The sequence below is a fragment of the Cavia porcellus genome, unplaced genomic scaffold (genome assembly GCF_034190915.1).
Source record: "Cavia porcellus strain 051 isolate PalLab524CR breed Dunkin Hartley unplaced genomic scaffold, mCavPor4.1 scaffold_25, whole genome shotgun sequence".
Classification (NCBI taxonomy): domain Eukaryota; kingdom Metazoa; phylum Chordata; class Mammalia; order Rodentia; family Caviidae; genus Cavia; species Cavia porcellus.
In genome coordinates, this window is record NW_026947508.1 from 3,307,488 (window position 1) to 3,330,695 (window position 23,208).

The window sequence follows — 23,208 nt, forward strand, 5'->3', positions numbered from 1 at the left end:
TCCAGCCCCAGGCCTCTCTGCTGTCCTTGCGGGGCCTGGTGTCCGGCACGTGGATGGGGTCTGCCACGCGCCGAAGCCAAGCTTTGTGACCTCGAAAACTCAATTCCATGAACTTCTGCGTTCTGTAACATGAGTGCCCTGCTTCCACCGGTATGGGTCGGTATTTGTTCCCTAAAGCCCAGAATCCTGTTGAAATGGTCCCCAGGAGACCTTTGCTAAACGTGGGTGTTAGAAATTGGAGAGAGAATGTTTTGCAAACCAGTCTCCGAGTTTCAGGTGCCCAGTTAAAGAGGCCTGGGTATTAACTCTGCCTGGGCGCTGGGAGAGGGTCTCAGGTCTCTGTCCTCAGTTTCTCCTGGTTTTCCCGCCTGCGCCAGGACGCCTCGGGGCCAGTAGAGGGCGCTCCTTGCACCTTCACACCCGAGAGGGAACTTGGTCCATGGGACCATGGGACACACCACCCCCACCCCCAAAAAGCGCCTCCTCTATCCCGGGGCGTTTGCTCTTCAGGCTTACCTGCCTGGTTTCTCTTGGAAGACTGTGGCCACTTTCCCTAGGGTGTAAAGCAACGTGTGACCAAAGCGACATCCTTCCTCAGCCCCAGCCTGGAGACTGGAAAGGAAAAGGGATGCTGTCCCTTCCCATGGGGGACGAGATCCCAAAGAGGCGGAAGTTTTAAAAGTTGCTGGAGTTTCTAGATCTGTTAGGACCCAGGGCTTACTGAGCAGTGATGGAGAGAGGCTAAACAGTGAAGCTATGCCCACCTAGGCATGCGTGTGTGCAGAGAAGCTGTCACACACACACACACACACACACACACACACACACACAGAGAGAGAGAGAGAGAGAGAGAGAGAGAGAGAGAGAGAGAGAGAGAGAGAGAGAAACACACATATGCCCCTGCTTTCCCACCAGAGAGGAAAACAATCTGATCAAGCTAACCCAGGGAGCACTCAGCTCTCTGGAAGCACCAAGCACCAAAATCTAATAAAGAAGGGGGAAGCTATGCAGTCCTGGGAGGCCTTGCTTGCTTTTCTTTTTTTGCTTTTCCTTGTAAATAAGCATTTGAATATGTTTTGTTCTAGGCACTCCAGGCAGGCACAAAGGAAGCCCTTTCTCATGCAGTGGGGTCCCTCAGCAGCCCTCTCCTCCTCCTCCCTCCCCAGCCTGCCGGCCCACCGCAGGCTACAGCTACTTTCCTTCCTGGGCCCAAGTGGGTTCCTCTCTCTTGGACAGCCCTAAGGACCACCTGGGTATTTCTGAGTTGGATGCCAGGCTGAGTTGGGGCAGGTGCATGGGCATGGAGGAAGTGAGGCATTCCTGCATCTCACAGCTGGATGGGTAATCAAGCACCTCGATCTACACAGTATGTTCCCGGGATGAAAGTTCACTTCTGTCCTGGTGTTATCGGAGCCCAACCAAGCAGGAAAAAGATCCTGCAGGAGGAAGCTCTGGCCTCTCCTTCCTCCTAACCGATAGGGTGCTAGAACAGCCCTTCTTAGTCACTGCTTTTAGTTTGTTTGTTTTCAGGCAGGGTCTCAGTATATAGTTTAGGCTGGCTTTGAACTCACTATGTAGTCCAGGCTGGCCTCTACCTAGTGGTCCTCTTGCCTCAATCTCCCGAAGGTATTGGGATTACAGGCATCTAGTTCCTCACAGGTCTTCGGCCTGTCTGTGCATCTCGGGCAGACCCGAGGAGCATTAGGTCAGCATGGATCCTGCTCTCCCCAGGAGATAATCCCAGTTTTTCAGAAGTTTGCTTTGCTTTACCCTAGCCATCCCAGGCTAGAGGACTGAAAGGCTCTTCTCTGCAGTCTAGAAACAGGTCAATGACGCGTGATTTATAAGCACACCAGCCCAAAGCGCTGAAGTCATATGTGCACAAAGGATCCAAGTAAATATTTAAAGATTAGAGCCAGTAGGAGAGAGACACAAAAGGCCAGAATAATGGGGGTCTCTTCCAGAGCAGGGCCAGCCTGGTCAGCATTGATGCACTCTCTGCAGTCCAGGCCTTTGTCCCTTGAAGGGTCCTTGGCTGCCAGGACTCTCTCAACACAGCTAAAGAGAGTTAAACAATCAGCCTCTCCAACCCATCTGGAGACAATGGCTTGAGTCATTTGGGGGCTTTTGCTGTGTCCCCATGGTTAATTACATGGGGCAAGCACTTCACTCCTTTGAAACGACATCTTGGAGGGGTGCAGGGGAAGAACACATTTCTCCCTGCAGTTTCTGGCATCTACTGTAGCTCGCACAAGGCTCGCCACTTAGCACTGCTTAATTTTCTTTTCCTTATTTTTGGAAACAGGATCTCACTATGTAGTTCAGGCTTGCCTGAAACTCATGTAGCCCAAGCTAGGCTCCAGCTGCCAGTGATCCTCCTGCCTCAGCCTCCAGAGCGCTGGGGTTACAGAAATGTGCCACCACACCAAGCACTTAGCACTGGTTTAAATGACCACAGGTGAAGGAAGAAATGAACCCCTTCTATGGGCTAGAGGCTGCATGGGGCTATCACCTGGGACAGGAGGTGGGACATCTGGCGGCTCTTGTTCTGGGGTCCTTCCCCACCTCATTTCCAGGCCCCAAAATTCAAAGTTTTTTCTTTTACCCAAGTCAAGAAAGCCACATAGCGATCATGCAAAGCTCCATGCTGTCTCGTGTTTCCATCTCCCCGTCTTAGAAAGGAGGGAGCCTGCCAACCCTTACGGTTATTGAAGGAAATTTTTCCTTGAATGAGCAGGGGCGGGGGCCTGGGCTTCCCCCGCGCTCCTCCTGGAGCTGTGCTCCTTTCTGGGCACCTTGGGGACCCCAGGAGCTAAAGACGGAAAGAGGCGGTGGCCTACATCCCAGCTTGCATAAGCCCAGTTACTAAGTTGGTCCGCGACCTTCCCAGCGGCCGAGAGGGCCTTGTCCTGTTCGCTCTCAGAGAGGACGGGGTGATCCGCCGCCCTGCGCGCCCCGAAAGCGACCCGCCGGCTCTGCCCCTCTGGAGTCCGGCTGCGGGTAGGACGCTCGGCGGAGGGGCGGGTGGGGGGGGGAGACGGAGCCCCAGCTTGGGGCTCTGGGAAGGCGCTGGGGAGACTTCTGTCTTTTCCACTGATCTTGAAGGGAAGCAAAGATACCTGGCTTTAACCTGCTGCCCGGAGAAAGCGGCGCGAACTGGGACTCGGTGGAGGGGGCGCGGGAAGTAAAGGGTCTCCCAAGTTTTTAAAAGATCGAGGGTACCCCAGTCCGTTCCAGCCTCGATCCTGGACCGCCCTCAGTCCCTAGAGGCGAGGAGCCGGCTATTTCCGGTGGTGGCGGCGGGAGGTCCTGAGAGCAGGGGGCTTCGGTGCGGGTGGGGAGACCCTGGCCTGGGCAGGGGGCGCAGCGGGCCGTGCCGAGTGGAGGCGGAGATCCTTGAAGCGGACCCCGGCGGAGCGTGACGCTGAGAATCCCGCCTCCCACCGCCGAAGTAGAACATTGCGAATTAGCGCATTTTGCGGTCAATTTTCCACTGCCTGGGAAACACAGAGCCCCCACGTGAGCGGCTCCACCCCGAGCGGCGGGGATCGCAGGGCCCGCCTCGGCAGAGTGTGGCCCCAGGGCGGCGAGTGGCGGGTGTGGACGGGACTAACTGGAGAGGGCTGCGCGCAGGGCCATTCATTGGTTTCTAACACGCCGGACTGAAGGGGGAGGACGGTAATTAGAAGACAAATTGCCCCGCTGCTCCCGCGGCGGCAGGACTGGGCGGAGGGGCACCCGGCGGGGCGAGGCGCGCGCCGGGTCTCCGGGCAGATGTGCAGCAGCTGGAGGCCCGTGCGCGGCGGGGCGCCCGGAGTTTGTCCCGGAGGGGGCGGGCGCGGGCGGCGCTTTGTGGGGCCGGCACAATGCCCTGAACACCCGGCTGCCCCCTTTGTGCCCCGCCGCCCCGCCGCGCCTTTGTGCCCTGCCACCAGCGCCCGAGAGCGCAGCGCCCCGCCGGCTCTAGCGCTTCAAAGCCGCCCGGCGCGTGCCAGCGCCCACCGCTGGGCCTCGGCCTTGCTGTCCTCCCGGGCCTGGATCGGCCCCGATCTGGCCAATGGGCCCTCAGGGGGGAGCAGGACCACGTCCCGGGCTGCAGTCGCTGAGGCACCGGCCTGAAAGGGGGAGGGCGGGGCGCGATTCTTCACGCTGCCTGGTGCCTGGGAACGCGCGGCCCCGCCAGGGCGCATCAATGCGGGTAGGGCGGTTCGGGGTGGAAGAGGCCTCTCGGGGCGACGGAGTTAGGGGCCCACAGGAGACGCTGCGGCATCCCCTCCCCCACATGGGCCCTCAGCCACAGAGCTGAACTGCTGAACTCTTGCACCTTCGATGTCAGCCTCACAAGCATCCAGAGAGGACTCGCTGTCCAGAATGCGTGTTACAGACCCTCAGATCAGCTCCAATGGGGCCCACTAACGGGGAGGTGTGGAGGTTTGAACAGTTCCCTCGAGTTAGCCTTCCTGGCAGTCACAACTACGAGAGTCCAGCCTCCTGGGACCAGGGAGGCCACTACCCAGTGCTGTAGGACCCGGGCCTATCCTGGGGTACGTGCCCAGGGACTCCCTGCACTGCACTCCCTGGGTCTCCAGCCACGGCCCAAATAATGGAGAAGGGTGAAGAGACCCAGGAGAGCTAAGTCAGGCTGGAACTCTCCAGAGTACCAGTGGGCTTCTCCAGGCCCATGGCCTGTTTGTGGGACTCAGAGAAGACCCACAGGGGTAGAACCCCACTCCTTCACTGTTGGGGGCATTCGCCTCAAGTCTAGGATCCTAACCATGTCTAGGCCCCAGGAAGGGGAGGCTGGCCATGGCCCCGCGGGCAGGCTGCACGCTTTAATGGGACACATGTTGCTGCATCGCCCCAGAGGGCCCTGATCGTGCCCAGCTTTGAGCAGCCACAGGCAGAAAATCGCAGCATTGTCCCCACATTAAGGCAGCTAATGTGGCGTCGCAGCCCAGCCAGAGCGTGAAGCACGCATCGAAGCATCACAGGCCCACCCTTGCCTGGGCGTCTGCATGGGCTGGTGGAGCTCTGTCCTAGTCACTGGTAGGGGCTGTGGCCCATAGACCTCCCTCCAGGGTGCTGAGAGTAAGGGGTGAGGAGTGCACAGGCAGACCCTATGGTGAGATCTTGAACCCGTGGTGACTGGGACCAGCAGGGTAGGATGGAGGTGGCCCACGAGGGTCCCCTGGCTAGCAAAGTGGCGTGAGCAAGAGAAGACAAAAACGGAGAGGGGACAGAAGGTCCCTGGGAAGAGAGGAGAGGTCCTGTGGGCCAGAGGAAACCTGGACTCTAGGAGGGGCCCCAGAACAGGAGGTGGGGACCTCCCCCTTGTGTATCCCTCAGTCCCCTCCCCCTTGGGCCTCATTGACATGTAAACTAAGGTCCCCTATAAAGGCAGCGCCCTGTCCCACTGGCACAGATGTGGCAATATGGGCATGGAGCCCACCCCCCGGGGAAGCCCCAGCGGCACAGCCGTCAGCTTCCGAAAGGTCTGCAGTCCTGAGTGGAGATCCCTTCTCTGGTTGGAGGGGTGGGGAGAGCGAGGGCTGGGCCCTGACCCCTGAATGCTGTGGGCCAACAGATCTCCAAGCCGCTGATGGAGAAGAAGCGCCGAGCGCGCATCAACGTGTCATTGGAGCAGCTCAAGTCTCTGCTGGAGAAACACTATTCGCACCAGGTGGGACGCGGCCGGAGGACGGGAATCGGTGGCCCGCGAGCTCTCTCCCCCACCTCGGTCTGCCCGGCTAAGCACACCCCCCCTCCCCGCTCCCGCAGATCCGGAAGCGCAAACTGGAAAAGGCAGACATCCTGGAGCTGAGCGTGAAGTACATGAAGAGCCTTCAGAGCTCGCTGCAAGGTGGGGCGGGGGCGCGGGCCCGGAAGGGCTGGGCGGGGAACCGGGAGGGCATTGGTGGGACCGCAGCTTCGGGTCGCAGCAACCCAGGTGGGGAGGACTGGGTCTGGAAGGGAGCTCGGTGGGTCCCCAGATCGCGCGGGGCGGGGTCCAGCTGGCAGAGGTGGTACGCGTTCAGCACCCAGGGGACGTCCTCAGGGCGCCTCACTCTGACTTTCTTCTCCACACTTGTGCCCTTCTTTCTCTTCTGCTCTCTCCCACGGTCTCCTCGCCTTTTCTCCTCTCGCGTGTTTCCTCTCTCTAGGGCTCTGGCCCGCGCCCAGCGGAGCCGAATACCCGTCCGGTTTCCGCGGCTGCCTGCCCGGCGTGAGCCCGTTGCTGCGGAGCGCAGAGGAGGGCGGCGGCGGCCCGCGCTGCTCCCTGGCGCCCGAGAGCGCGGGGAGCAGCACCATGGACAGCGTCCACCTCGGGCGGGGCGCCCAGGCACCGCGCCGCCCCTGCATCCCTGCAGCCTGGGCTCCCACTCCGGCATCCAGCCACTCACGCTCCCCGTCACCAGGGCTCCTGCTCCCCGGGGATCTCCCTGGCTCCACCAGCGTCCCTGCGCCGCAGCCAGCGCCGCGCCGCCGAGCCGAGAGCCCGGGCCCTGGCCTGCGGGTGTGGCGCCCCTGGTAAGTTCCAGGCGAGCCTCGCATTCCAGGGACCCCCGGACTGGTTGGGGATGCAGAGACTACTTCGGACGCATCTATGGTGACCGCGGGGAGCTCTCGGTCTCCAGTTCCAGGTCTGGGGCGGGGGCAGCCTGGTGGGCGCTGTGCACCTGTGAGCCTGGGGAAATGCGCCCTGCAGAGGTGCGCGCCCAGGCTCGGCCCAGCCCCGCGCCAGCCCGGCCCCGCCGCGCGGTGCCCTCCTATCCTCCGCCCGGCTGGGAAGGGTTCCGGGGGCGCGCCCCTTTCTCAGGGACCCGGGCGCGCTGCCCGCCCCGCCCCCGCCCCTGTCCCCAGCGGCGCCACGGTGGGAAGGTCGCAGCCCGCCGCGGCGCGGCGCGGACCCCTCGCAGCGAGGAGAATTGCCGCCCCGCCCCAGCCCATTCAGCCAGCCGCGGGCGCCCCGTTCCCACCGGCACAAAGCGCGCCGGGCCCCGCCCCGCAGGGAGAGGCTCCCGCCCCGCTCCCACCGGGATCCCCACCCACTCCGCCCGCTACGCCGCCCTGCAGCTCCCCAAGATTCGCCTCTCCAGGGCCCCCAGCTTCCCTGGCCCCGCCCACTGAAGAAGCCCCGCCCACCAAGGAAGCCCTCGCCCCAGTCCCGGGGAGACCCCGGCGTCTGCGTGGGGAACGCACCCCTTCCGCTCGGCTAAGACACTGACTGGCATCCCGAGCCGGGGCCCCTAGAGCCGGGCCCGCGACCCTCACGGCGCGGGAGCGCCCCGCGCCTGACGCATGGAAGGCCTTGCTGAGCTCGGACCTTGGGGTGGGAGGAGATCCACTCGGTTTTTCCTCCTCTGGGCTTCTAGGCAGGGGCCCCTAGGAGTGGGGTCTGAGAACTCGGCATCTCCTCCTATACAATAAACACTAGGCGAAATTTCTTCCATGACACTCACGTGCGCGGTCTTTAACTACAGCTATCCAAAAAAAAAAAAAAAAAAAAAAAGTAGAAAAAGAAAAAAAACCAAAACCAAAAAAAAAAAAAAACCCCTACCCTATCAACTTTCTGTAGGTGGTTTTTGCTTTGCAGTATCGCGGATTTGAACACAGGGCCTTCACAGTTACATTCTGGTCCTTTTAAAATTTTCGTTCGATATAGTTGCTCGCTGCTAGATTGTCCAGGGTGGCTTCGAACTTGCTGCGATTCTCCTGACTCAGCCTCCCAGACTTCTGGAATCACAAGTGTGCTCCACCATGCCTGGCTAGGAGCATTTCTTTTGGGGACTGTTCTAGCCTTGCTCCTGCCCTAAACGCGTCACGGTCCAATCGCGAGGAAAAGGGCCCGCCCACAGTGCCCCGGTAGCGAGAAACCGGCTGTAACTCACTCAGAGCAGCCGCTCCAGTAAGGGTGGCCGAGAAACCGGGAGGAATCCTCCTCCTGGCCATCAGGTGGCGGCCTCGCACCGTGAACCTAAAGGGAGCGGTCTCTAAATTGCAGCCAGAGTTCGAAGCAGACACTGGAGGCCCGAGCAGAGGTCCCCAGCCGCTCTGCCCTGATTGGCTGCCTGAACCACCCTCACGAGTACTGGCCAGGGGCCGAGGCTGCACCACAGCGGGCCTTCGCGCTGACAGATGGGCTTTGGTGCTCGCCTGCAGCTCACTCCCTGGATGGAGGTGAATCGCTTGTTTGGAGAAGCAAATCCAGGCCCAAGGAATGGCCCTGTCGCCCAGGAGTTCAGTTCCACAAAGAAGCACATTTGGGGCACCCAGCCAGCCCTCGACCCCGCCCTCCTTTCGGTTCTATAATGGCGCTTCCCCAGAATCAGCTTCAGCATGCCAGGTGCAAATCAAAAAGTTTTTATCGGGTCTCATACAGAGAAATGCTAGGTTGTCAAAAAACTACAAACGGATCCCTGGCTCTGGGCTGGGCGTGGGGTGCAGACCAAACTTCGGCCCAGGAAGTCCACAGCTAAGCTCCTTAAAAACAGGCCTGGAGACTTGGTGAAGAGTGGGAGAGACTCTGGTTCTCCCCCTTAATCTTGTAAAAACCAGGGCTGGAGTGGTTTGGGGGGATGGGGTGTTCTTCCTGCAAGTATTGCCTTGGGCATGAAATACACAAGGTGAAAACTCAGTTTGAGAGCGGAGACAGTGGCCAGCTGGTGGCCTCTACACCTGTCAAGGCACAGCAGCACTGGCCAGAGGCAGCCCCTCCCATGCTGGGGTGGACCGCAGTTCCCTGCCTGTTTGCCCATGACCAGCTCAGCCCCTCCCCCCTTCCCCACAGAAGCCTACAGTTGTGGGGCTTTCTCTGGAACTGGAACATCATCTGGAGGGCAAGGCAATAGACCTAGACATGGAGGGCGGAGGAAAAGGAATGCAGGATGGCTCTGAGCTGCACTCGACACTGGCTCCAGCTCTTCACATCAAGGGGCCACTGCGTGGTGTCTGTGGGGCTTCTCCATCTCGAGATTACAGCTATTCCTGGCCTCTCCTTTGCCTGGAAAGACCCAGGGCCATGGCAGAGCCTAGGCCTGCAAGAGATCTGCCCAAGAGGAACAGCAAAGGGCAGTCCTGTTTGGGTGACAGGTGGCCCTTAACAGGGGCCAGGACTGCGTGGTGGGGGTAGGGAAGATGTAATGAAGCCCACTCCCCCTTTGCCCTGATCCTCTGCACTGTGGACCCACAGCCTTCGTGGTTGGAGTCACAAAGGTGGCCACTGTGTCAAGGACAGGCATCGATGGTGGGCAGTAAACCTGGAGTCACTAAAAATGGTCAGGGTGATGATGGTGCAAACGTGTTGTGCTAAGCTGGGGTAGAGTGTGAGTCCCTAGGGGGTCAGGGGACACTGAGAAGGGACCACATGCTGAAGACTAACCTTCACAAAGGACCCCAAAAGAGTCGTAGAGTAACTCTGACACCTGGTCCACTCAGTGGCCAGAGCACACGGACTGGGAGGTTTCTTCCAACAGCCCTGAGATAACATGGTCACCTGCTCATCAAATAGGGAAACTGAGGCAGAACAGGTCACAGCCCTGAAGACCTGCTCGGAGAGTATGTTTGGGTTCAGAAGACCCTGTGCTTAAAAGAGACTCTGCACCCCAGGTCCCTGGGTATGACAGTTGCAGAGGAAAGTGGCTGTAGTCTAGCGGCTTCTGGCTGCAGGTGGATTTGTTCTGATGGTGGCCCTGTCCCGGGCTCTGCTGCATCTGAGCCCAGCTGCGGAGCGCGCAGCCTGTGTGCAGAGGCCACTCAGTACCAAGGCCAGCTTCCCTCTGCCTAGGAGACTCTGTGACAGCTGGTCCAGGCCTAGGGTGGTCCTCTAGGGCCGGCGCCATCCCTCTAGGAAACAGTAGCAGGAGGAACCAAAACTGAGCGCCGAGGCCCCCGCTTCCTTACCCCTGGGCCGAGAAGAACCTCACTGCACGTGGTGAGTGGGGCAGAGGCGGCCTCCGTGATGCTGTGCACCCTGTACAGGGCAGTCTGGTGTCTGCGCCCTACGACGCAGACCCCAGTGAGTCCGAGTGCAGCGTGACGTAGCCCGAGGACTCGGAGGGTGAGCTCAGGAAGCTGCTGGTGCTGCCGCCGACGATCGCTTCATGCAGGCCTCCGGGTTCGCCCCACGACACGCTCAGACCTGTCTGCAGCGGGCCAAAGTGCGCACGCGCGCATTGGCGCGACGGGCCGGGGCTGCGCTGTGCGCCGTGGCCGCCGGGGGGCGTGGAGGCGTGGCCGGGTGAGGCGCGCGCCGGGAAGGAGGGGGCGTGGCCGGGCGACGCCGCAGAGGGCGGGCGGCGCAGGACGTGCGGCTCGCGCTCGAAGGCGGTGAGCGCGAAGGCGTCCGGCAGCAGCGAGGCCGAGGCGGAGCGCGCGCCGGGGCCCGAGGGGCGGCGGCGAGAAGGGCCGGGGGGCGAGTCGCCGGCGTGGCGCGGGGGGCCGTCCGGGGCTGGCAGCGACAGCAGGCTCTCGGCCGAGCGGCGGCGCGCGCGGAACGGGGGCGCGTCCTCGGCTAAGGCCCGCAGGCTGCCGCGGCGCCCTGGGGGCAGCGCGAGCTGCGCCAGCGCCGCCAGGTCCTCGCCGGAGCCCCAGCGCGGCGGTGGCAGAGCCCACGCATCCGCGTCGTCGTGCGAGGAGCGCCGCGTGGGCGGGACCTGAGAGGACGCGGTGGACTTTAGCCGGGGCTGCGCTGCGGAGAGGCCGGGGTGGTCTGCGGGTCGGGGGCCGGCGCAGCCTGCTTGGAGCTGTGAGACGTGGGGCAGGTGACAACCGTTGTCAGGGTTAACCTTGGTGGGGTCAGTGATCGGCTTGAGAAAGGGACAGAGGAATCAGTGAAGCACACTTCTGCATGTGCCTGGTGGGCCATGCAGGCGTGACCGTGGGTACCACTGCTGGTCCCTAGCTCCTCCCTTGGGCACTGCTTCCCTGCTCTGCTTTCTGGCCGCCATAAATGGAGCACCTTTGGTCCACTATGTTGCTCCCACCTTAGAGGCGCCAAACCATGGACTGAACCCCTGAAACTGTGGGTCAAATTAAACCTCTACTTGTTTTAGCTGTGGTGTCAAGGTTGGGAAAGCTGTGTAACATACAGTATTTCTGAGCCTCCATTGTTTGAAACTTGAATGGATTTTGGGGAAAAAACTCCTTAGGGTATAAAGGTGGAAGGAAACACCAGACACTGCACGGACACCACTCTTCCTGGGCACCGGGAACTAAGGGAAGCCCCATCCCCACCCCCACCCCCGTGACTTCCAGCAGCCCAGAGGGGGTGCATCATCCTGTGAAGCTGCCCAAGGCCACCCCCACATGCATAGCCACACCCTGCCCTGCCCTGCCCCTACCTGCAGGTACTGCATCTTGTCCTGTAGGGGCCGCAGTGGGTAGAGGTGGGGCAGACCCCCCTCCAGGGCAGAGAGCTCGTATTTGGTCATCCTATCCAGGGCCACAAAGTCACCTCCATATCGGTAGTCCAGAGGGCGCTCCATCACCAGGTCCCGAGGGATACCACCCTCCAGGCTGGTCTCTGCAGGAAGACAGAGGCGTAGAGCCATGGGATTTAGGAGCAGGCAGGAGGTACTCCCCACAGATGCACCTCAGGCAGGGGCATCTGGGTGACAAGCAGGATAGGTGGGCCTGGTTAGCTGAAAAGGGTGACTCAGGCCAGGATACTGCTCTTATCAGGCTGGCTTTGCATTCACTAAGGGACCTCAGGGTCCCTTGTGCCGGGATTAAAGGAATGTGCCACCATGCCCATCAAGTCTGGAACATACTTTCATCTGGGATATGGGTGGGACCTCAAGGTCCTGAGACTGAATATACACCTAGGGGCTGAGAGTGCTTGGCACATAACGAAACAACATGCCCAAACCCATGTGGCATTCCACTGTGGACCTCTGAGGTCAGGGGTCAGGGTGAACCTGAAGCCCAGTGGACCCCATGAGTCTGGTGCTCACAGCCAAACTGACACTAGGCCAACTGGATGCCCCCCAGGGCAGCTGGGCAGGACAGGAGATACCCATGGGACATCCAGGTTGGCTAGGATGTGAGGAGTGTTTTAGCCTTTGAGAATGGGGTCACCTGACTGCAATGGGGTGGTCTCTGGACCTCACCCAGATGCCACTGTTCCCAGAGGCCAGCCTCGGGCCCTCCTCACCATCATCGGAGTCCTCGTCGTTGGCCATGAGGGCCATGCACTTCTCCCAGACAGCCTTGAGGTCAGCCCGGTAGCGGTCACAGGCCCAGAGGAACACAGGGAGCAGCAGGGCCTGGGTCACGGAGCACCACAGCACACAGAGCACCATCCAGGGAGCCGAGGCATCGGCCCGCAGGCTGCTGAAGCTCACCACCTGCGGGCACAGAGCACGGCCTGGCTGGCAGGACTCAGCTGCCTGTCTACAGGGCATGTGCACGGCCCACTGGGCAGAGCAGGTGGCCACCGAGGACAGAGACCCAGGTCCTTGTATGCAGGGATGGGTCCTTCCCTCCCAAGTACTGCCCAGCCATGCTACCTTCCGTGCTGCTGTCCTTGGGACTCCCTGTGGGGAGAACTGGGTGAGGACAGGCCTGGAGGACCAGGCCTCAGGGCCACACTTCCTGCTGACACCCAGCACCTCCTGGGTCAGGAACCTCAGCCTTGGCCTCTTCAGAGGGGCCAGGGCTTAGACCCCACAGGAGATTCCCAGGACAGAGGGTCCAACGGGGTGCCCTATGGGGCAGACCTGTCTGTAACAGCCAGAGACAAGGGAGTGGGCTCCACCGGGCCACCCCGTTTCCTGCTCAGGAGAGAAACTGGGGTAGCCCCAGCCCCTTTCCTCTATCAGCACTGGCACAAGAAATGCCAGGCCCCACTGGACATAAAAGGACCCTGTAGCTGGGGGTCCACAATGGCCCAGCTGTGACACTGCCACCTCCCCCTGCCAGCGCCTTTCTTGGCCTTCCCTGCTGCTTAGAAAAATGCTGTGGAGCTGGGCCTGGCCAGGGCTGAGCTACTAAGCCCAGATTTCCTGCTGGGGTCAGCACAGTGCTGCCTGCACACAGAGGACCCCAGCCAGTCCCACTGCCCTTGACAGTCCCAGCTTTTAAGACTTAGACTGGGGGGCTGGGGATTTAGTTCAGCGGCATAAGCACCTGCCTGGCAAGTGCAAGGTCCTGAGTTTGACCCCCAGTACAAAAAACGAAAGTAACTTCCAAGGTGTTCAAGACTTGCCCTGTCCCCACTCAGCACCCTCCTGCCCACCCACACTTCTTGGGCAAAGGACACAGGACCCTGTCTCCCAGGGAGGGGAGAAAGTGCCACTGCAGCTGGCAGGAAGACAGCCAGATGCTGATGTGCTGTCACCGCCCACCATGGGCGCTGTTCGGGTTTCCAGCTAGAAATCCCTGAGGGTCTCATGCACTCCTAGGTGGGGATTTGGAAGGTGACAGGCAGGACAGCTGGCTGGTGGATGGTAGGGGCTGCTGGGAGGAGAGAAGTAAGTCCCTGGGGGTGGCCTGGGAGGGTTCCAGTCACTTCTCTGCTACTTCTGCTGCTGTCTGCTTCCTGTCCACCACGCCACGAGCAGCTTCCTTCCCCCACACCCCTCTGCTGTGCTGCCCTGCCCTGGCCCCCTGGAGTGTGAAATTTCCGCACACTGAGCTGAAACAGCTTTAGGTTACAGGTGTGGGGTATGGTGTTTTAAGGGACGAGGAAGGGGACCAGGTCAGCTGGCTTGACTTTAGGCATGCCACAGACCTCTCTGGGCCTCACTCTCCAGCTGTGTAAAATGTGGGTTTACTGTGTATCTCAGAGAAAAGGCTCTGAGGCCACTGCCCAACACCCAGCCCCCAGGCTGTCCCAGAGCCCTCCCCCAGGTCCCCATCTGACACCCTCACCCACCAGCACAGGGAAGCCCATGAAGCAGTCATAGATGACCACGATGGTGGCCACCAGGCCCGTGATCTGCAGCGAGGTCTTGGCCGACTCCGAGCCATCGATGGAGGAGCGGCGCTTGCCCTGGGCGTCCTCCACCACAATAGTGGGCACAGTGAAGGTGTGGCGGTCGGCTTGGTGCCCACCCTGCACGGCCAGCGTCTGGAAGAGGGCAATGGCCGTGCACACCACGCCCATGGCCACGCTGCCGCCCACCAGCAGCAGGAAGCAGACCCCAAAGCCCAGGCCGATCTCAGCCACAATGAAACGGCAGCCATGGGTGTAGAAGCGCTCGCTGGTGTCATGCCAGCCGACGGCGGGCAGGGCTGACAGGATGAAGGACACCATCCAGATGCCCATGACCGTGTGCACTGCCTGCTTCTTGGCGTTGCTCAGCCTGGCATGGGGCAGGACAGAGGAGCCCAGTGTCACTTAGGCCGTTGGCCCAAGCCTCTTCAGATCTGCAGAGGGCTCCTCCCTGCCACCCCAACGCCACAGCCCTGGCACAGCCAGCGTGGCAGGGCCTTGTCCTTTTTAAACGTTCGTGCAGACTGTCCCTTGGCCCTTCCACCAGGCACTGCACGGGGGTGGTTGAGACAGGGTCTCACTTCCTGCTTTGGCCTCCTGAGTGCTGGGATTACAGGTGGGCCCCACCAAGCCCAGCTCGGGCACTTCTGCACTGGACATCTATGTGTATTCCTGCACACTTCTATGTGCAGCAGCCCAGCACCACCCTTCCTAAGCCTCCCTGCCCACCCCTGCATGGATGGCACAGGTGTGGCCTAACCACAGGGTCTGCCAGGCGTGCACTGGGTGGGACTTCCTGCCACACCCCAGCAGCCCTCCCGCACGCACTCACCGGTAGTTGACAGGCCAGCGGACCATCCACATGCGATGGTAGGAGAGGGAGGTGACCGAGAAGCAGGTGGCCAGGGTGAGGGTGTAGAAGGTGGACACGAAGACCTTGCAGAGGCCCTCGTTCCACTCGTAGTCGGGACGTTGCCGCCGCAGCTGCACCACAGCGTAGGTGGCGATGGGCACCGCCACGTTGAGCATGTGGGTGGCTGCGAGCGTACACAGCAGGAACTCCAGGGGCTTCCACTTCTTCTGCTTGGCACCCACGCTGAGGATGCCCCAGGCGTTGGCCAGCAGGGAGACGCCCCCGCACGCCAGCCAGCCCACAGCGCTGCCAGGCAGCCGCCTCTCGTCACCCATGGTGCCAACAGGAGCGGGTGGGTGGCCGGGGCATCCTCCTCAGGGCCGCGCCTCGTCACAGAGCAGCAGCCTTTGGAGGTGGCAGTTCGGGGACACCAGGGACCACAGGCAGCTGGGGAGGAGGTCGTGAGTACTCAGTGAGTCCCCCTGAATACAGCTCCGGAAGCTCGGGCTGCTGGGGTGTGAGGCGAGGAGGCCCCAGTGCACCACTTCCTGTGGTCCTGCTGTCCCCCACCTACCCAAGGGGCCTCCTGTCCACGACCTTAGCACTCAGAGGACTCTTTGTTGGGGCGCCCCTGATCCAAGCTTTCTTCTCCCCACCTGCACCCTCACGCCAGGCAGGCCCAGCCCCCAGTGGATCTCTTGTGGGATTTTTGTGTTTTGTTTTTCTGTAATACCGACGATGAATGAACCCAGGGCCTCGCGCACCTCGGCAAGCACCCTACCTTAGGTGCACCCCAGCCCCTCTTAGCTTTTACTTCAAGATAGGGTCTCACTAAGTTGCCTACTCGGGCCTGAACTTACAGTCCTCCTGTCTCAGTCTCCCAGACAGATGCACTACAGGTGTGTGGCTGGCCAGATGGACTCTTCTGCCTCACATGCGCCCTGGCCCTGTTCCCAGACAAAGCCTCAGGAGATCAGATATTCCAGAGTCCTCACAAAGTCCACACCAGGCCTCTCCCGTGGATGCCGCAGGGATTTTCACCTTCACTTAGCCTGCCTCATTTGGCCAGACAAGGCCAGACCTCGGAGAATGAAGTCCCCAAACCTCCCTTTCCTGCTCCAGATTGCCACCCTTATGTCCCTCTGTTCAGACCCCAGTTGGCCTTCCCCAGCCAGGTCCCCACACGGCCCAGGCTCAGCCACAGACTGGGGTGAAAGCTCCAGCCAGGTCCTGGCACAGTCACTGTGTCTTCCTCTGTAACAGGACTGTCATGCTGCAGCTACAGGGAGCTAGGTGGGCAGAACCCACATTTCTAAAGTTAGGACATGTCATGGGTGGCCCAGGCAGCATAGGCCAGGACAGCCTGGAGCCCAGAGCTTGACCCACCCCCAGGAGAAGCCAATGCCTTCAGATGTGAGCTGGGGACACAGATGGCTGGGCAGGGGCCCACGATGGGGAAGGTGTCCACTCTGCTGGCGGCTGGCCCTTCCCTTCCTACTCTTCCAGACTGGCAGCCCCTTGTAGGACACAAGCTACAGCAGGTGGCATGGGGACAAGGTTAAGTGAGGCCCACTGCTGCGCTGGTGACAGGTACTTGGCCCCTCTCATCCTGCCTCATCTCACAGATGCCCTCCCTGTGCACCCCATGCTCTCGGGTGCCCACCACCAGGCACAGTCCCAGGGACCCCCAGGTTGTGGTGGCTCCAGCTGGGAACAGAGTAAATCTTCTCTTGGGTAGGGACAGGGACACCGGCCACCATCTGTGAGACAGTCCCTGATCATCTTATCTGGAGTTCTTTTCCTCTGCCCATGCCCTTGGGACACTCAGGGACCTCCATCCAGTGTCCTGACCCAGAGAAGGATTCAGGGTGACCTCCATGGTAGCAAACAGGAAACTGGACCCAGTGTGCGCCTGGGGATGGGCATCAGTGCAGAAGGCCTCTCCTCAGATGCCCACGGGGGCTCTGCCTACTCCTGTGACCTTGGCCTGGGCTGGCCCACCTAGTGCTGTGTTCAGCAGTGGTGCAGGGTGGTAGGAAGGCACCATGGACTTCCCCCAGCCCAACACAGCCCAGTGTCAGCTCCTTCCCTGGTCTGGTCCAGTGCAGCCTCGCTGCAGGACAGGGAGATGGAGGAACCAAGTTCCTGCAAACAGGCACATTCTGCATCTGTGTCTCTGGGAAAGTCGTGTGATAGATTCTCCTACTGTGCCTATTTTATTTATTTAACATTTATTTATTTACTTACTTATTTGAAACAGGGTCCAAAGCTAGCCTTGGACTGGTAGCAGTCCCGCTGCCTCAGCCTCCCAAGTCCCAGGATTAGAGGCCTGCGCCCACCATGCCTGGCCCCACACCTACTTTAAAGGGTGATCCAGAGGTAAAACCTTTGCACGCACCATGACGTGCCTCAACCAGGATCCAGGTTTCTGCTGGTCTAACACCTGCCTTTTGGCCTCTCCAACTCCAAAACAAAACATTTTCCCTTCTTAGAAGTGAGGGGTCTCCCTGAGCCTCGTGCCTGCTGGGCAGAGCCTGCTCTCTGAGGCTCAGCAGGGCCCAGTTCTCCCCACACTGTGGTCTGGAATGGGGTCCGTGCCAGGTCTCCAGGTGCAAGGTGACAGGAACTCGCTGTGGGAACAGCGTGTCCCTCTGCCTCCAGGCTGGTACGGTGGATGCACCTTCAAACGCCTGCCGGTTCCAGTTCTTGGAGGCCAGCAGTCAGTGAGTGGGCTCGGGGCCGGCCAGCACCTCCCCTCATTGCGCTGCCTCCCAGCATCCAGGAAGTATTTCCAGGACTAGGGCCCCACCTCCCGGCCGACCAAGTACGCGATGCACGCCCGTCCCACCGAGGGGTCCTCAGTAAGACCGGCCCAGGACACCCCAGCACCCACGACCCCCTCAAAGGGGCTGCGGGCGGGCTAGACCGTGACGTCATGGCCCGGGGCCAATGAGGCCGTGCTCCTCCGAGGCTCCATTGCACAACAAAGGAGACCCAGAACTTGAAAGGATTCCCCGGGCTCAGGCTGCGCCCCAGCGAGCGCCCCCGCGCTGCTCCCGCCCGCGCTGCGCCACTGTCTTCCCGGTCGAGTCTGGCCGCGCCCCCTACACCACTTAGCCACCCTGGCGCCCCCACCCTAAGAGTCGCACACCGCCTGCCCGTCCGCCCTGGCGCCCCCACCCCAAGAGACGCACCCCGTCTACCCGTCTCCTGCGGGTCCCAGCGTTTCACCCAACCCGAGGGCGCGTCCGGGCGGCCGAATCGTGGGGTCGCGTCCCGGGCATCCGCAGGACTGCGCCGGGCAGGGGTGCGCTCAGAACCGCGAGGCTGCCGCCCTCCCACACCCCTATGAGTCCCTGCTGCGGGGAACCCCGCGAGGCGCCAGCTCCGGGGAAGTTGCCCCGAAGGTCCCCAAGTTGGGCGGGGAGGGGGTGTCCAAGCCTCAGCGGCCCGCACCACGCGTCCACGCGGCGCCCCCACTCCCGGATTCCCCGCCCGGATCCCCCGCCCACCGCCCGGGTCAGGCCGGCCGCGCTCACCCTGCATTCGGGCGCCCGGGGCGCTAGCTCGCTGCTCCCGCCTCCAGCTGCAGTTCCCGCGACCCCAAGCCGAGCGCCGGGTGCCAGAGGCCGTGGGCGTGGCGGGCGGGCCGGCAGGCGCGGGGGCGGCTGGGGCATCCCCGCTGCGCCCGCCAAGGGCCAGAGCGCGGGGCCCTCTCCCCGCTCGGCCCGCGCCCCTCCCTCCCGCGGCGCTGCGCTGCGCTGAGCCGGCTGCGCGGGCGGCCGGGGGCGGGGGGCCAGGGCGCATGTCTCCCGCGCTCCGCGCCGCCCCGCGCCCCGCCCCCGCGCATTCGGAGCGGGCCCGCAGCAGTCCACCCGGCTGTCCGCGCTGTCCCGCCCCGCCCCCAGCCCGCGGCGGGGTGCAACCTCGGGGCGGTGGCGCCTGCAGCCCGTAGGTCGATCCATGCTCCCCAAGTCTCCAAGCCATCTGAGAAGACCGACTCCGAAGTAGGGGGCGCGTAGAGATGGGGTCCCCGAAGGAGCCATTTCTGCAGTGAGCTGTGGGAGTTGCTCGGTGAGGCGCCGGTGCAACAAGGGGCAAAGTCGGGCTAATGGGGTCATCTCCAGGGCGTCCTGGGCCTTGGAACCCACAGGAATGCCAAGTGGCTGCCCCTCCCTCATGTGCTAAGAAATGTCCTCTGACTCCCCTAGTCTTGCTGCTGGGAGGGGCCAGAACCTGGTGCCCTCTGGAACCTCCTCACTTCAACTGGTCCTGACCTGCCGCTGACCACGCACATCCATGGGCAACACCCCGGGGCCACTCAGGGTTTTGAGGCACACAGTGTCTTTTCTGGGCACGGGGAAGCCTCTCTGGTCTGGCAGCCTTGTCTGCAGGAAAGCAGGCGCCTGGCCAGGATGGGACCCAAATCAGCAGCCCAAGCTGCTGCCTGGTGCTTGCCTGCTCAGCAGGGCTACCCAGAACTCAACAGCTTGGCTTCTGCACCCACCTGGCCTCTCCCCCACCCCCACCCCCACCCCTGAGCATCTTTAGGGGATTTAGGGTCGGCCTGAAGGTGGGGCTCAGGAGAAGAAAGGAATGGTTTGGAGAGAATATTCTTCTGTAACACCCAGCGCCAGGGATGGGCAGGGCCTCTCCTACCAGCCACATTGCTCCTGGGGCAGCAGAGAGCTTCAGTGGACAGGCCAGCTCCCCAGCAGGCAGGCCTGGTTAGGGACAGGTGGCAGCAGAGGAGGTGCATAGAGGTGTAATCAGATGTGGCATTTCCTCTTTTTTGTGCTGGCCGGTGTGCTGTCCGAGCCATACTCCAGCCCATGTGGCAGGTCTAAGGCAGACTGTCCCATGTGAGGAGGGCCCCATCATGGGAGGAAAGCTGGTGCCCTCTCCCTGCGGTCAGCCTGCTCAGCTCCCAGACCTGACTTGTTGGTGCCCTGTGTCTTCTCAGGGGTCCTGGGGTTACGTGGTGGAGGGGCCTCAGAGGTCTGCCAGGCCATGGCTTACCTGGTGGTGTGTTGCTGTGTGCCTGATGCTGAGGGTACTATGCGTCTGTGCCCTGGGTTTTAGGTATCTGGCTCACCTAGAGCCACACGGATGAGTGACCAAGCAAGACCAAAGGAGGGTGTCAGATGTCAGGACTTAGGAAGGCTATGGATACTTTGTGGCCCTGCCAGGATGATGCTCAGGCTGCCTGAGGGAGCCTGGGAGCTGAGGGCTGTGTCTTCATGTGGCCAAGTTTGTCCCATCCCACCATCACCACCACCCCCTCTCCCCCCAGCAGGAAATAACTCCATTGGCAGGGACAGGACCCCAGCCAGATTCCAAAGCTCTTGGCGGGTGTTTGTGTACATCTGGAGCACAGTGCTCTTTCCAGGGGCCCGAGAGAGCCTTGCGTGAGGCCGCAGCTGTTGGCAGGCTGTTTTGTTGCAGGCCGAGGGGCAGATATGCAGGCCTCAAGGACTGCTGAGGTACCACTTCTGGGTGGGGTGGGATACTGGCCGCTGCAGAGGTCTTGGCACCTTGTCTGTCTGGAAACTGCTGGTTTGGACTCACACACGCACACTCACTGCTGGACGCAGCTATAGGATTCCAGTGTGTGGCCTCGCATCGTACCCGTGCATGTAGGCAGAAACACCACACAGCTCACACCATGCAAACAGTGACAGCCTCCCGGTGACCCCAGACACCTACAGTGCCCCTCAGACCTGCCAAAAGTGTGAGGAGCTAGGTGTCAGATGCAGGGGTCCAGGCCCATGCAGAGCAGTTCCCCACACCAACCATGACCTGTACCTGGTGGCATAGGGTCTTTTCCTGTCACCTCCCTGGTCCTCAGGCAGGGTTTAGGGATGCAGGGAAGCAGGGTCCTAAGTGCCCCATGGCCCCGAGTTCCCTCAATGTCCCAGATGTCAGCTGCCTCCGAGGTGCAGGAAGTGGTCAGGGACCCGCAGGGCCTCACAGGATGAAGCATCCTCTGCAGCTAGCAGGTCATCACCTCACTGGAACCAGCGCTGTGTGCCCAGGGGGCAGGGACAGGGCACTGAGGCTGCCCATGGGTGCCCAAATGCCCCGTGGGGAGCAGACCCCGCAGACAAAGCACACCCAGTCTTCACAGGTCCAGCTGAACGGCAGCTTTATTAGTGGGCTGGACTCGTGACACACCTTACACGGGGCCCCAGGTCGCCGCTAGTGCGGGACAATACTGCACAGCGTGTATACTGGAAGGGTATAAATAAAGCTTTGGTGCACAGGTGTTCGGGACAAGGCGAAGGTAACACTGTCACACGGGTACTTCACACGACAGCAGCTCGAAGTGGGCAGTGGGGTTTTGGCAAAGGGGGTGACTAACGACACGGGGCTGTTGCTGCAGCTGCTCGGGCCCTGAGGAGGTGTCTAGGGCTGAGGCTCCGCCTGGCCCTGCCGCTTGGCCTTCATCTGCAGGTATCGCCCCTTGCCTTCCTCGAAGCGCCTCTTCTCATCTTCAGTCTCGGGCTGTGGACCACACAGAGAAAGGCTGGTGAGGTGTGGCTCCACCCAGCTGCCCCAACCTGCGGCCCCTCTGCTCAGCAGAGATGGGCGGAATTCTACACCCAGCGTCCCTCCCATAGTGCATCGCTGTTGAAACTGCACTGAAACCAGGTGCCCATGCCTGTAATTCCAGTGGTTGGGAGGCTGAGGCAGGAAGATTGACATGAGTTTGAGACCAGCCTGGGCTACACCGTAAGATCAAGACCAGTGTAAACTACATGGCAAGGCATGGTCTCAGCAAACGGGGGAGGGGGGACAGACAGGCAGGCAGGCTGGGTTCTTGATGGCGTGTGGAGGGAGGACAGACCGACCCCACATTTACTCCACTCTGTCTCTGCCCTACGCCAGCACCATCAGGGGTTACTTTTCAGGAAGGAACCCCCATCACCCAGCCTGGGCCACATGGATGCTCAGGAAGTGGCACCTTGGACCTCCATCCTGAGCAACTTAAGGACTGGGCCCAGGGGGATGCTCCTGGTGTATGCCTGCTGGCACACAGGCACCAGCAAGGGCACCACCTCCGCTCTCAGGACGGCCTGGCTTGGCTGTGACTCCCTGGACAGATGCCACAGTAGCAGCTGCATTAGGTGGTCCTTTTTTTGGAGACAGAGCCTCACTCTGCAGTTCAGGCCAGTCTTGAACTCATGGCAGTCCTCCTGCCTCAGCCTCCTCAGCAGTAGAATCACAAGTGTGCATCACCAGGCAGGCGCCAGTATGAAGTTGCACCCGGCACTGCCCCAGCTGGGGTGCAGGTCTGTGCACTGTGCTGAGGCCCAGCGAAGCCATTTCTGTGTGACATTCTGAGGGTGCCGGCAAGCCAAGGAGCCGGGGCAGGTGCCCTTCATCACGGCGATGCCAGGCCTCGGCAGCTATTTTTAGGACTGCGTGTTTAGCAGACAAACGGAATCTCAGCAAGAGAACTGTGGGGCTGAGGACACAATGTCAAGGCACACCAAATGTCCCTCCCCAGCCCTCTCCGGAAGTGCTCACTAAATGTCACCGGTGGAACCTGTCCGGCCTCCCCAGCTCCTGGCCAATGGGCCTTGTGGGTATTTACGGGTGCAGGACGCACTCCCCGGGGCCCAGGACCCTGTCTGAAGAGCCTCCAGGGCAGCACATGAAAATGCTGGCTTTTCTAGGACCGGCCCAAAGAAGCCCCTGCTGTTCCAGTTCCATCATCGGCTGATGATTTAAAAATAAATTTCTGAGGCCACAGAACTTGACTTGAAATAGGGAGGGCAAATGAAAAGTTCTCTTTCAGCGTCAGTGGTATGCAAAGGGAGTGAAATCCCTGGGCTTCTGGCTCAGAGCCGGGTCCCACAGAGCGCCCCACACCCCGCAGGGCACAGGCAGCACTTTTACGTGCACAGGGATCACCTCGACATTGTCACCACCGGGTCTGCTCCAGGCTTGGGCTGAGACTCAAGGCTACCAGTGTGACTCTGGGGGCATGGCCATGCCCTGTCCCCTCAGCACCGGAAGTGGCTGAGTGCCAGGTTAAGGTGGCACTCAGCTAGACAGCAGCGCCTTGCTTGGTGTGGCCAAGGAGACCCCCTAGCTCCTGTCTGTCCCTCTGTGGCCCTGCTGGACAGAGTAAGCACTGTGAGACTGCAAAGCAGCCAGTCAGGGCCTCATGAGGCGGGACACTGGGTTCTCAGGCTTGGGACCAGCTGGGGGACCAGCTCCCACACAGGACTGGGAGCAGGAGAAGAGGGAGCCTGAGGCAGGCTGGCCACCCACAGGTCCCCCGAGTCTACAGTCCTGCCCCCAGAGTGGGAAGCAAGGCGAGGGACTTAGAAATGAAGAAATCATGCCCAGTAAGGCTGCAAACAGGTCCTCAAAGGCGGCCAGACGGGGTGGAGGCCACACTCACATCCTACTG

At 61.3% G+C, this 23,208-nt stretch overlaps 3 protein-coding genes across 7 annotated transcripts in view; 1 reads left to right on the top strand and 2 right to left on the bottom strand.

Annotated features, from left to right (window-relative positions):
• The first annotated feature begins 2,876 nt into the window (after positions 1-2,876).
• Hes3 (hes family bHLH transcription factor 3) lies at positions 2,877-6,659 on the top strand. The gene is made up of 4 exons (XM_003471237.3): positions 2,877-3,000; positions 5,585-5,680; positions 5,779-5,860; positions 6,162-6,659. Exons 2-4 carry the CDS (start codon positions 5,600-5,602, stop codon positions 6,530-6,532), a joined length of 534 nt encoding a protein of 177 aa, XP_003471285.2. The 5' UTR covers positions 2,877-3,000; positions 5,585-5,599; the 3' UTR covers positions 6,533-6,659.
• Positions 6,660-8,345: 1,686 nt separating this feature from the next.
• On the bottom strand, positions 8,346-18,557 carry Gpr153 (G protein-coupled receptor 153). Of its 5 annotated transcripts, XM_063235394.1 has the most exons (7): positions 18,326-18,555; positions 17,981-18,078; positions 14,766-15,233; positions 13,874-14,303; positions 12,152-12,344; positions 11,340-11,521; positions 8,346-10,805 (listed from the first exon to the last, which is right to left on the bottom strand). In XM_063235394.1, the coding sequence occupies exons 3-7, from the start codon at positions 15,119-15,121 to the stop codon at positions 9,999-10,001; spliced, it is 1,968 nt and encodes a 655-aa protein (XP_063091464.1). In that variant the 5' UTR covers positions 15,122-15,233; positions 17,981-18,078; positions 18,326-18,555; the 3' UTR covers positions 8,346-9,998. The 5 variants fall into 5 exon arrangements, with proteins under 5 accessions (XP_063091464.1, XP_063091465.1, XP_063091466.1 ...); XM_063235395.1 differs by lacking the exon at positions 17,981-18,078 and having other exon boundaries at positions 8,346-10,742; positions 18,326-18,557; XM_063235396.1 differs by lacking the exon at positions 17,981-18,078 and having other exon boundaries at positions 8,346-10,652; positions 18,326-18,556.
• Positions 18,558-20,914: 2,357 nt separating this feature from the next.
• The window catches only part of Acot7 (acyl-CoA thioesterase 7), a 72,260-nt gene continuing 69,966 nt past the window's right edge, over positions 20,915-23,208 (bottom strand). Inside the window, exon 9 of the mRNA XM_003471459.5 lies at positions 20,915-21,290. Within this exon, the coding sequence (XP_003471507.3) occupies positions 21,192-21,290 (99 nt within the window). The 3' untranslated portion in view covers positions 20,915-21,191. The remainder of the gene's footprint in view (positions 21,291-23,208) is intronic.